The sequence below is a fragment of the Cyprinodon variegatus genome, unplaced genomic scaffold, assembly GCF_000732505.1.
Source record: "Cyprinodon variegatus isolate N-32 unplaced genomic scaffold, C_variegatus-1.0 Scaffold467, whole genome shotgun sequence".
Lineage (NCBI taxonomy): Eukaryota > Metazoa > Chordata > Actinopteri > Cyprinodontiformes > Cyprinodontidae > Cyprinodon > Cyprinodon variegatus.
The window spans coordinates 502,552-514,851 of record NW_015150920.1 but is presented as its reverse complement, the minus strand read 5'-3'; the positions used below and the strand labels follow the sequence as shown (position 1 = coordinate 514,851).

Sequence of the window (12,300 nt, the reverse complement as noted above, 5' to 3'; positions counted from 1 at the left end):
ATAAAGTCGTATTTAATGACAACATTTAGAAGAAGCCCCAGGCAGCTGTTTTTGTTAGATAGAAATGCGGCTCCTCTGGTGTTTTTTTTCAGAGCTCCTCTCATTTTGCTTCCATTAAATCAGACACAGAATCAACCAGACCTCGGCTGCGTGTTCTGATCCTCACCCGTCAGCCTGTGGTTGAGCAGCTCCGTGTACATGTTGAAGGCCTTTGAAAACACTCCGTGCTGCAGACAGACACAGGAACAAGTTTTACATTGAGGACGTGGTCGGACGGATGCTGCGGCGAAGGAGGCCGTACCTTCACCATGCCTCTGATCAGAGCAGAGTAACACCTCGAGTCTCTCTCTGGCAGCTGCTGGAAGATCCGTTCTGCATTGTTGTTTTCCTTCCAGGAGAACTTCAGGTCCGTTCCTCGCCGCCCTCTGACTTTACGCCTCTTTGTGTCGTCTCCCCCCTCCTGCTGAGCCGAGCACAGAAACGCTTAGCTCACCTGAGGCAGCGCCAACGACAAACACTGACAGAGAGCGACTCACTCCATCCTCCAGAATCGGGGCGCCCTCCTGGACGGGGTCCCTGTCGCAGTACACGCAGATGAGGTCCAGCATCTCATGGGTCGTTTCCATGGAGACAGGTGTGCCTGGGAGCAGCAGTAAGGAGCAGGTTTCTAGGCGGGGGCGACCACCTGAGAATCCCCCCCTTGCTGTGGGTGAACTCACCAGACTGCAGCAGCTGGTCGTACATCTCCACGGCAGCAGAGACCTTCCTCAGGCTGATCCGCTCCCTCAGCGCCGCCTCGCTCACCTCCTCCAGACGCAGCGCCACGCTCTCCGGCATCAAGCACTGAAACAAACCCCCCGTTAGACGCTGAGCTGAAGAGAAATGGATCAAAACACGCTCCGGTTCTTACTGGAATATGTGGTTCAGCAAAGTCTTTGGTGAAGAACTTGGGGTTGTTGTTGACGAAGTATTTAGCTGCAGCTCTGCCAGACTCCTGGGAGAGGGAGAAGAGCTTCTGCAGAGAGGAAGAGGAAAACATGTCAGACGCTAAAGCACAGACGTAAGGCTATAAGCTCTGAGCGGCGTTTCTAAACGTACGAACTCAGCAGACGTCCTGGGTGAGAGGTACGAGTCGTCCTGGAACTGGTAGGGATACGCTGTTGGATCCTGCAGGGAAAAACACGTTAAAAAAAGAGGAGCGAGCAGAAACACACTGAAGCGAGCGGAGAGGGGGGTCCTACTCTGTGGACGGTGGAAGCCAGAGCCTCCAGGACTGCTTCTCTGTTCCTGTGGGGAGAAAAGCCCATCGATGACGGATCTGATGACAGGAAACTGAGCTGCAGGCGTCATGTAGAAGGTAGACTTACCATGATTTCTTCCTGGGGATAACTATCGCCTCTTTGGACTCTGAAATGCAAGAAATAGAAACAAAAACCAGCGTTGGTGAAATGATTCATTCTGTTAGGCAGCAGAGAGCAACGCTCAACATCCTCAATATTTGGTTTATGGACGGAAATAAAGCTTGGAATCAGTAAATCTGAATCAAACGGTAAGAAATTTAAAAACCCTGAAAGAAGTTAAATTAAATTATTCATTTAGTTCTTCATTTAAATATCTGTTCAAATATCATCCATTAAATAAATTATTGAATGTTTTGTAATGAAATACTTATTTACTTATCTATTTATTTATTAAATACATTATCTAATAGATTTACCACAAAATTATAAAGAGATAATAAATATTATATAAAATTTATTAAATACATTTTAATTAAATGTAATCAAATTAAATAATTACATGTTCAAAAAAAGATTTTACTTATTTATCTAATGCAAGAAAAAAAATATATACCATGACATTAGAAAATGCACATATTTCTCAATTTTCCATTGAATAATTAAAATTAACTCTAAGAACTAAATTAAAGAATTTTATTTCAAAGAAGTATTTTAATATTTATCCATTACATGATTAATAGATTAGATAAACTGTGAAATTACTAAATACATCATTAAATTTACCATCAAAAAACTGAAAAATACATTTGCAATTGTAAGTGAAATAATTCCAAGTTATTTCAAAAATACATTATTTTATTCATTTTAGAGTTTATTTTAGGCGTTTCAGTCTGTGATTTTATATGTTTTTGGGTTTATATTGTTAAAACACTTTACAGTATTTTATTGTTTATCTTTTAACTCTTCACTAGTGTGTTACTCTTATACATTTTTCTAAGATTTATATTCTTGTGGCCATTTTATTTCTATTATTTGTTTGCTGCTGAACAACCAGAATATCCCCATTGTGGGAGAATAAAGGGATTTTCTTTTCTTTTCTTTTCTTTTCTTTTCTTTTCTTTTCTTTTCTATTCTATTCTATTCTATTCTATTCTATTCTATTCTATTCTATTCTATTCACTCATTAAATGTTTCCACAGCTACATAAGCGACCTTATTTCATATTTACAGCATGTGTAATTTGTCTCTACCTGCCTTGTAAAAGAGCATTTCCCACAGCATGATGCTTCCACCGCCATGCTTCATCATGCGGATTGGGTCTGCAGTTCACTTTGTTGAACTTTGAGCCAATTTTCATAAACGTTTATTACGGATGATTTAAATTGGATGACTTGGTATTTGCCCTGTAAAAATCCAAACCATCTGATCCGTTTACCTTTAGGAACCTCAGCTGCTTGTTGTCGAAGAGCCGCAATCAGACTGAAACTCCTACAGGAAACAAACAGAGAGAGGTCAGATATTTCAAATAGACCGCGGCTTCTCTAACTTTTCATCCTAATAACTAACAGTGCTGCAGCCTGGAGTGTATAAATATACAGAGGAAGGTAATTACATTCATTTTTAAATACATTCTTTTGTGGAAAATTCATAATTTTAAACTTATTCTTTAATCAATTGATGTGAATTGTATTTTTTTTCAATCATGCATTCCTAATAGTATATGTACTGTGACACTTCAACAAATCTATTGTATTTACATAATTCATGTTGCATTTCTTTATTTCCTCATATATGTTATCCCTCCATAAACCTCAGGAACCACATCACAATATTTTTTACAAATAGTTTTGTTCATTTGGGAAACTCAGATAAAGACCAACAAAGATGTTTCCTAAAACCGAAACGAGGTCACAGAGAAATGTGGCTCCTTTTTCTTTTTTCATTGGCCCTAATCCTCTTCCGTACCCAATATATTTCCCTAATGTACTTTTATTCTGCATCATGTTTTATCGTCTAATAAAACCAATAAACTACATAAGGAGGTCACACAGTTTGATGGGGGACAGCATTCGATGCTACACCGGTGTAGGTACCAGATAGCGGATTGTTAAAAAGCGACAGCAACTCTGGTATATATATTAACACCAAAGGTCTTTTCCTCGCTGTGTTGGTTAATAGATGGCTAAGGGTCTTCAGGTATTTAACTGTTTAAACCTGCATTTGGATGATTGTTGGTGATGTAAGTAACTGACAGAAACATGACCTCTCCTGCCGGTGGGGATGCTGTCACTAATAAAACACTAGATATTACAGCTCAGTAAACTTAGGACATTATAGGAAGGCAACATTAAGCGTATTTTACCTTCCAGCAAACAGCTGGTCGACATTAATCCGCAGAAATCCACTGTTTCTCTGAATATAGTGTCCTACGTGCCTGCAGGGAGCCGCCATATTGTTAGCAACTGAAGGCTTGTGGGAACGGAGCAAACCATATCAGCTGAAACAGGGGGTTGGGGTGAGAGTGATAGGTTATTTCAAATGTTTAAAATAATATATAGGAATTAAATATGGTAAAATGCATTTTTGTGCACTATTGTAATATAAACTAAAAGTGACGGTTAATTCCGCCGTTTAACTCCGTGTCGGAGAACTCCCCTCCAGTCTCAGAGGCGGTGGAACGGTCCCACGTGTGGAACAGGAGGACTCTGCAGCTCGTGGGTTTCAACACTTAGCAACATGAATTATCAGCACTAAACAACAGAGTTTTAGCTAACATCCGCAGAAAAATGCTGTTTTCTAAAGAGGTGCCATGGCGGCGGCTAGAGGGCATGACCTTTGGTTTGTACTCGACCGAGGAAATAAGGTGAGACACTTTTTAGCCTGTTAGCTTGGGGCTAGTTAGAGCTCAAAACATCCAGGCAGAAATATTCTGATGTTTACTTTTAGCTAATGCGCGTGTTATTCATGTCAAACCCCAAACTCTTCCTGTCATTTAACATTTTACCCTCTCCTGTGCAGGAAGCTGAGCGTGAAAGCCATCTCAAACTCCAGGTTCCTGGATGCTGTGGGAAATGTGGCCCCAAACAGTTTATATGATCTGGCCCTGGGGCCAGCAGACATCAAAGAGGTACAGAAACATGGAGTGCTTTAGATGTACTGGATGCCATGTGTTATTATCTACTTATTTCAGTCTTGATTCATTTGTTTTCAGGTCTGTTCAACCTGCTGTCAGGATTTCAACAACTGTCCAGGACACTTTGGACACGTAGAGCTGCCTCTCCCAGTATACAACCCTCTGTTCTTTGATGTAAGCTCAGTTTAACACAAACAAGCATCAGATCTCAGTTCCTTTTTTTCCCCAAATATATTAAAAATCAGCTGGATGAAATGGAAGTTTATTTGGCTGATGCTAAATATTTAGTTATTTGTAGTTTTCACACAACAATGCAGACTTTGCTGATGTAACACAGAGTATTAGGGCCAGGCTAGAGATTTTTTTGATTAGGAGAATGAAGTCATTACATTATGAGAATAAAGTCGTAAAATTATGAGAACAAAGTCGTAACATTACGAGATAAAGTTGTAATATTACGAATATGAAGTCGTCATACCCCAACCCATTTCATAAAGAAAGCTTGGAGCTCCGACCGGCAGATGACGGCCAATCAGCAACCTGAGTCCACTTTCACATTCTGCCCTATTTAATGCTGGTGCTAAAAGATTTCCTTATTTGTTAAACTAGAGCCAAAATATAATTTCACATGATGCTCCACATTCCTCATTTTAGTGAAGAAAGTGTTTCTTGGAAGAGTTGTCGTTAAGTAGAATTTGTTTTTCATAATTTTAGTACTTTTTTCTCCTAATATTACGACTTTTTTCTCGTAATGTTACGACTTTATTCTCATAATAGTGTATTAATAAAAGAATATAGGAAAAAAAATATTTTTAACACGAGCAATTGATCATCATTTATAATAATACAGAGAAGAGGCTGACCACAGAGAGAGCCAACATTGGAAAAATAAGGTTTAATATCTAAGAAACAATCACACAAAAGTTACTGAGGGAATTTCTTTTGCCACGGTACTGATTTAGAGAAGAATTGAGGGTCTTTTCTGTCGTCCCTTTTAAATTAAATACATTTTAAATAAGTTTAATTGAATTTAATTGATTATTGATATATCTTCCATTAATTTAGTCAATAATTATTCGTTAACTTGAGCTTAGAGACTTTAAAACATGCTGAACATTTAACCCACTAAAAGCGGTTCTTATTCCAACATTGTAAAAAAAAAAACTATTTTGAAAGTCCTTACCAGTTTTAGCCTCACTTGGTTTATCTGATTATTAATCCAAAAAGGAATTAGCTCTAGAATGAACAGTAGTTAACTACAGTAGATGTTCTCAAACTTTTATTTTCCTTTCCAAAAATATTTACCAGAATTGATTTTTTTTTTAAATAAAAAAAAAAAATTTCTATTTGTTTTTTTATATTTTTAAAAAAATCAATATATAACATTGATGCATAAAAACCTACTGTAATTTTATTTTAGTGTTAAATTCTGTTTAAAGAACAGATTATTATTAAAAATGTCCCCGGACCTGTACTGGTTGATGATTTTGTTTATTCGGACTGTCCTGATTTTTAATTGGTTACCCCTGATCTAATCTACACAGAGCAGAGCAGCACGTTGTCGCTAACAGCAGTGCTTTTCATAATAAAGTACTTTTTTATATATTATGATATTTAAATTAAAATAAGTGCAAAAATACATGGTACGCTATTTTATATGCTTCACATTGCTTAGAATGTCTTTTAAACGAACTCTGAAGGTGTGGAGGCTTTTAATTTGCTGCTGTGTCAATGACGTATAGATGGAACTCTATATTTAATATTTGAATAACCTTTCTCTGTCGATATGGATTTGGTCTAAATGGACTTTATCTTTTCAACGCTTTAGCCTGTAGTTTTATTCTTTGCTCTTTCCCTTTGTTTCTCTCCATCTTGTTCTTCTTCAGAAACTCTACCTGTTGATTCGCGGTTCATGTCTGGCGTGCCACATGTTGACGTGTCCCCGAGCCGCCATCCACCTGCTGGTGAACCAGCTGCGGTTAGTGGAGCACGGCGCCATGCAGGAGGTCTACGTCATCGAGAGCGTTCTCAATCAGGTGAGAGGAGGAAGGAGCTGCTGGTTTTTAATCTAGATCCTTTGTGTTTGGTTTTCGGCTGGAGACGGGCTTTTACTGCAGCTGTCTGGAGGTCATCTGGCTGAAGGTTAAAGTCGTAGGGAAATTATATTTAAATGTCAAATCATTCTGGCTTAAACGTGTATCTAAATGTACTCTTTATCAGACTATATTGTCTCAAAATTTATAAATTTCTATTTAAAAAAGTCGTGTCTTAATATCTGTGTTTGTTTTCTAGTTATCTTCTGCAGGTCAGTTAGTTATACGTCAGCCTGAACACCTAAATTCAGCCAATCGTATATCAACGGTCATCTGTCAATTAAATTTTTTCGGTCATAGCATCTTGATTCATATGTCACAGCTCATCATTGCTCCTCCCATCTGCAATCAGCTGCTAATGCTTTGATTGATCTGTTCTCTTTAAGTTGAGATTCATTCTATCATTTTTATTATGCAAAGGAAGGAAGAAGTATTGGCTTGGAGAATCGCCCCCAAAATATCAGCAGCTCATATCAGGGAACAGTCAGAGTGATGTCAGAGTAATCGGCGTCAATGTAAACAAGCCTGCATCAGTTGATCTCTGTTGGGAAAATACTGAATCTGTCATCTCTGCTTCTAATAACTAACTTCTACTTTGTTTGAGAGCCTCAGAGGAGGAGATGAGTATAAGATTGTATCTGTTGTCGTTTATTCTGCATCGCCTCTTCTGAGCTGGTCGTATCTGTCTGCTAGCACCTGGAGGAAAACCCCAAAGCTACAGGAGATGAGATCGAGCGGCTGCTGAGTGAGTTTACCAGCAGCGTAGTTGGAGCGAACGCCAAAGCTTCGCAGGGATCCAAACCTGTGAGTCTGCACCTCCTCCCGCTGACAGAAACCCAGCAGGCCGGCGCTAGCGTGCGCTGACTTTGTGTTTGTGCCGTTTGGTAGATTAAACACCTGGTTGAGAAGAGGAGCAGTCTTATAAACGACTTCTGGAAGGTCCAGATGAAAACCAGGAAGTGTCCTTACTGCGGGTAAGTTCTGATGTCGTCTGAGTGCTAAAACGTCTCAGAGAGCCTGGATCTATACTACAACACCATGTGACTGTTCTATCTGTGTGAAGTGGCGGCAGGTCAACGGTGCGACGGGAACACAACAGCAAGCTGATCGTCACCATGCCAACGGGAATGCAAACTGGAGAAAACACAGGTGGGGACTTTACCTTGGATGCTGGTTGGGTTATAAAGGATTGGTCTGCAGCTGTGGATGGAAGAACGTCCAACAGGTTGGACAGTAAAAAGCTGCAGTGGATGTTGGAGATTGAGACGCAGCAGCTCCTCATCTGTAGTTTGAATGCTGCTTGTTATAATATTAATTGTTTTTTTTTAGTCTCCTTGAGAAAATTGTTACAAACTGTTTTCCGCTCGTTTCAACGAGGTTCTGGATCAGATGTCTATGAAGCTTAAAGATTTTCCTCAAGTAACAGTAGCACTACTTTAAAAAATGTTTACCAAGTAAAAGTTAAAAAAAAGTATTTGTTAAAAAGGCTACTTGAGAACTGAGTAACTCTTGGATAATAACATCAGATTTAATGTTTATAAATGAGGCTGGCAAACAGACTTTATGTGCAAGTTGTTGCATTTTAAAGTCGTAGGGAAACGGCTGTTCCAACCGTTGCATTTCTGAATTCTCCCGAGTGGTGCCCGACTTTACACGACTGAATAAAGTGAATTTGATTGGTCGATTATCAAAGGGGCGGGGTTGTTGTGGTGGATTGTTTCTACAGAGTCGGGGGAAGAAGGCAGCCTTTGCTGAATTTACTTGCCAGAATTGGCTTTTGGGAAGTGGATAATACAAACGATAGTCTAATCAGGGCTCACAGATGCAGGAGACAACGACAGACGTTTAGGTTAATCTCACTGCTAAGTAGAACCACGGTAGGGAAGCTAGTATTTTTATGAATGTCGGAAGTTTCATGATTACGGAGCCTAACAGTAAGGAGATAACGCGGTCTGCTCATGCGCTCTTTAGCCCCATTTACACTCAACAGTTATCTAGGTTACCATAATCGGACCGTTCTCGACACGGTTTCGAAAAGGTAATGTAAATGGGGCTATAATCACTGATTAATGCATCTCTCGGCTTTGATTCAATTTTATTTATCGTCCAGATCAGGAAGTAGCACAACATGAATCACAGTTCTTTCTCTCCACCTTCGTGTCTTATTCTTATACAACAGGAAGGCAAATCGCTATTTCTGTCTGTGCAGTAAAGCCGAATGAGGCAACCCTGTCAAATTCAGTGCTTCCCTCCCCCTGGATGTCACTGGCCAAAGTGGTTGCAACAGTAACAGTGTAGCTCATGGGCCCCATGGCGTTTCTGCATGGCCACTGGGGATAAGCATGTGCTGCACACAAATGTTCACATTTAGTGCCATTAGGCTGGACTGGACCACATGAACAGGCTGCAGGTGGATGTGTTTACGTTTTAAACCTCTGTAATGTTGAAAGGTTTGGTTTCACTCAGCAGTTTAGATAATAACAGGGTTCCTGCAGATCCTTAAAAAGTCTTAAAAGGCATTGGATTCTTCAATATAAAAATAAGGCCTTGATTGGTATAAATCAGTCTTTACTAGGTAGGTCTGTCGCGATAATCAATAAATCAATTAATCGCACGATAAATAAAAATTATCCACGTCATTTAATTTATGGGCTATATCGTCTCTGCCTGTGTTTTTCTCCTTCTATTGATGACGCTGGATGAAAAGGCTTTATTCCGGTGCTATCCACTGACCCCCTCCCCTTCCTCATTTTTTAGGAGGAAGGAGAAGGGGGCTATCGCATCAGGTAGTCAGCGTGCATCATTTTGTAGTTCTGCAGCTTTAGAGCCCCGTGAGGAGTTAGAGGAGTTAGTGAGGTAAAAAAAAAAAACACACATCCTATGTTGGGGGGGGAAAGCTGGAAATGGACGTCAGAAAAAAGCACCAGTAGCACCAAATCTCTGGATAATGTTTGGTGGAAAGCAGAACTATTATGGACTTTGAGTAGGAATCAAAACAAAGTTTGTAAATTCCATTCATTTGTTGATAAAGTCATAGGGAAGTCATATTTAAATGTCAAATCATTCTGGCTTAAACATGTTTATAAATGTACTCTTTATCACACTATTTTGTCCCTATATTGTTTAAAAAAAAATCCTGTCTTAAAATCAGTATTTTTTTCCCCATTATCTTCTGCAGGCCAGGTAGTTATACGTCAGCCTGAACACCTAAATTCGGTCAATCCTATATCAACGTTCATCTGTCAATCAAATTTTTTTGAGCTGCATCTTGATTCATAATATTGCAGCTAATATACAAATATAAGAAATAATAATCATTTCCTTCTCCATTGAGTTCCATCCCAGTGTTCACGGGGATGGACGTCTGTGTCTTCAGCAGGCGTAGAGCTAACAGAACTGGCAGCGTTGCGAGGCAAGGGCTCAAACATGTACGGCTGGAAGCCTTCTACACCAAACCAAGCTTCTGCTGCCCTGGCGTCCTCTTCCACAACATCTTCGTCCCCGCTTTCCTCCTTCATATACATCAATCAATTGATTTTTTTGAATTTTAAATATTATTTTAATTTTAAAATATTGTTTAATTTTAAATATTAAAATTGAAAGAAATGCTTTTAGTAAACAGACATTTGTGTTTTGTTATTCTGCCCATTCCTGCCAGTTTCTTTTTGTGAATATTAAATATCTTTTTAGCAGCTCCGCTTTCAGTAAATCTGAATGTGCAGCAGGAACTGTGTCCTTTAAAGAGCAACCAGAAGCTAAACAGGATGGATTTCTGTGCCTCTGAATGTGAAGAATGAGCTTATGTCAGGTTTTAGAGTTACTGAAGGTACATATCCGGTTATCAAATGATTCAATCAGTCTATTAGTTTAAAGCTGGTTATCATTTCAGGTCTGCTGGCTGGAACCAGAATCTTCCTCACTGCCAGTACGGCCAGAGAGCACATCAGTAAAGTGTGGGAGAAAGAAGGTAAAGTATATAGTTTCCTGGCCTGAGCACCAGGCTTTGAATGTTTAGAGATGCGAGTTGGAGCAGAAACGTCTCTCAACTTAAAATAGCGTCCAGAACACAGGAGCCGACTCCCGTTTCTTCTCCAGGTTTCTTCCTGAAGTTTCTGTTTCCCGGGCTGGAGGACAGCACAGGCTCAGAGGGGCAGAAGGGTTTCTATCCAGACCTCTTCTTCCTGGAGCTGCTGGTGGTCCCACCCTGCAGGTACGCTGTCGGTACGTGAGGCGGAGGGCAGCAGTAGAAGCTGGTAGTCTCACCCCGTCCTCTTTGGCAGGTACCGTCCCATCAACCGGCTGGGCGACCAGATGTTCACCAACGGTCAGACCGTCAACATGCAGGCTGTGATGAAGGACTGTGGGGTCATCAGAAAACTTCTGGCTCTACTAGCAGGAGAAAAACACGCCGAGGCGGAGGAAGAGGTGAGGAGGTTCTTCGTTCTCTGTGGAACATTCATTCATCCTCGTTTAACTTGTTTTTTCTTCTGCAGCCTTTGGAGGCAGAAGATCAGACGTTTCTGTCAGGAATAAGCGGAGCGACGTTGGCGGATAAACTGTATAACACGTGGATCCGCCTGCAGAGCCATGTTAACATTGTCTTTGACAGCGACATGGACAAGCTGATGGCCGACAAATACCCCGGGATCAGACAGGTAGGTCTGCCGAGGAATGAAAGATGGGTGGAGAATTGATCAGTTTGAAGGTCAGTGCTTTACAATAGGACCCCCAGTATTCTGATCCTACTAGCACTGCCACTGGCTGTCAATTTGACGGATGACATTTTTCCCAATGGACCGAATGAGTAGTGATGATGTCATCACTAAAATGGTTCTAGCGTGCGATATAAACTCATTGAGGATATGTAGACCTTAAAACAGGTCTAATAAATACATTTTAAAGGCTGTATTATATGCTGTTATTGGTAATCTAAATCTGTATTAAAAATAAATCCGTAAAATAAATAAGACTGTTTTACTACTCCGGTTCAATGTTTGAAATGTATTTAAATTTACAGAAATTCCCCCCACACATTTCCTGCAGACCAACTTTTCACATTTATGACAGAAATCATATGAGCGTTTTTTTTTTTTGTTCACTGCTGATGCTCCTTTTTTCTTGCCACGCCAAACATGGCTCTTCTCAATGGAGGGGTTTGTAGCCTGCGGAACGCATGTGGAACGCAACAGTTTTACCAGTTAAAGGATAAAATCTCTGTGTCACACGTGACGTTCAAACAGGTCCTGAACAAAACAAATGCGTTTATAGCCGCTATGTCCAGGAGATTGTAAAAGACAGCCGCTTCCTGCCGACCAGTCATCATCATCGATCTCTCCATCTCCGCCCAATTTGCTTTCATCAATATCTTGAAGCATTTTTAAAACCTGTTTCTTGTGTTTCATTTCTTCTGAAAGCCATAATTTCCTTATTAGTCAAAAAGTTCCAGTTTTCTCTGTAAAATGATGGTTGCTAGGAAACAGTCCTGCACGTCAATCAACTGCGGAAAGAATTTACAATGCAACAAATAGAGCCGTGACGTGAAGTAGAATTAACCATATTTATGTTTTAGTTTTTTATTTTATTTAAAAAAATGTGGAAACAAAGCAAATATAGAAACAGGAAGAGTCAGTTAACATAACCAACATATTATTAATGTAATTAAATTTATTTCACTTCAAAATCTTGGAACCGCTTACAATGACGGCCTTGGTCGTTCTAGTGTTAATATATTAGTGCAGCAGTGGTTATGCTAACATGGGGTGGGCATGGCTTTCTAAGCATGTAGGTTTCTAGCAACACATCTCTATTTTTTGGCTCTAAATGTTTCTATTTT

At 39.9% G+C, this 12,300-nt stretch overlaps 2 protein-coding genes across 3 annotated transcripts in view; one reads left to right on the top strand and one right to left on the bottom strand.

Moving 5' to 3' along the window:
• ptcd3 (pentatricopeptide repeat domain 3) overlaps nt 1–3,709 on the bottom strand; it is a 14,926-nt gene extending 11,217 nt beyond the window's left edge. The window contains exons 1-10 of one of the 2 annotated variants that reach the window (XM_015389599.1): nt 3,604–3,709; nt 2,677–2,729; nt 1,368–1,407; nt 1,242–1,287; nt 1,099–1,167; nt 911–1,015; nt 720–843; nt 537–640; nt 302–463; nt 167–227 (exon numbers count right to left, since the gene is read on the bottom strand). In XM_015389599.1, coding sequence (XP_015245085.1) covers nt 167–227; nt 302–463; nt 537–640; nt 720–843; nt 911–1,015; nt 1,099–1,167; nt 1,242–1,287; nt 1,368–1,407; nt 2,677–2,729; nt 3,604–3,692 — 853 coding nt within the window. In that variant the 5' untranslated portion in view covers nt 3,693–3,709. The remainder of the gene's footprint in view (nt 1–166; nt 228–301; nt 464–536; nt 641–719; nt 844–910; nt 1,016–1,098; nt 1,168–1,241; nt 1,288–1,367; nt 1,408–2,676; nt 2,730–3,603) is intronic. The other variant, XM_015389600.1, reaches the window with a different exon arrangement.
• A 191-nt stretch (nt 3,710–3,900) lies between these two features.
• The window catches only part of polr1a (polymerase (RNA) I polypeptide A), a 45,049-nt gene continuing 36,649 nt past the window's right edge, over nt 3,901–12,300 (top strand). Inside the window, exons 1-11 of the mRNA XM_015389604.1 lie at nt 3,901–4,104; nt 4,260–4,368; nt 4,453–4,548; nt 6,261–6,410; nt 7,161–7,271; nt 7,356–7,441; nt 7,531–7,616; nt 10,357–10,434; nt 10,563–10,677; nt 10,748–10,892; nt 10,961–11,122. Of these exons, the coding sequence (XP_015245090.1) occupies nt 4,028–4,104; nt 4,260–4,368; nt 4,453–4,548; nt 6,261–6,410; nt 7,161–7,271; nt 7,356–7,441; nt 7,531–7,616; nt 10,357–10,434; nt 10,563–10,677; nt 10,748–10,892; nt 10,961–11,122 (1,215 nt within the window). The 5' untranslated portion in view covers nt 3,901–4,027. The remainder of the gene's footprint in view (nt 4,105–4,259; nt 4,369–4,452; nt 4,549–6,260; nt 6,411–7,160; nt 7,272–7,355; nt 7,442–7,530; nt 7,617–10,356; nt 10,435–10,562; nt 10,678–10,747; nt 10,893–10,960; nt 11,123–12,300) is intronic.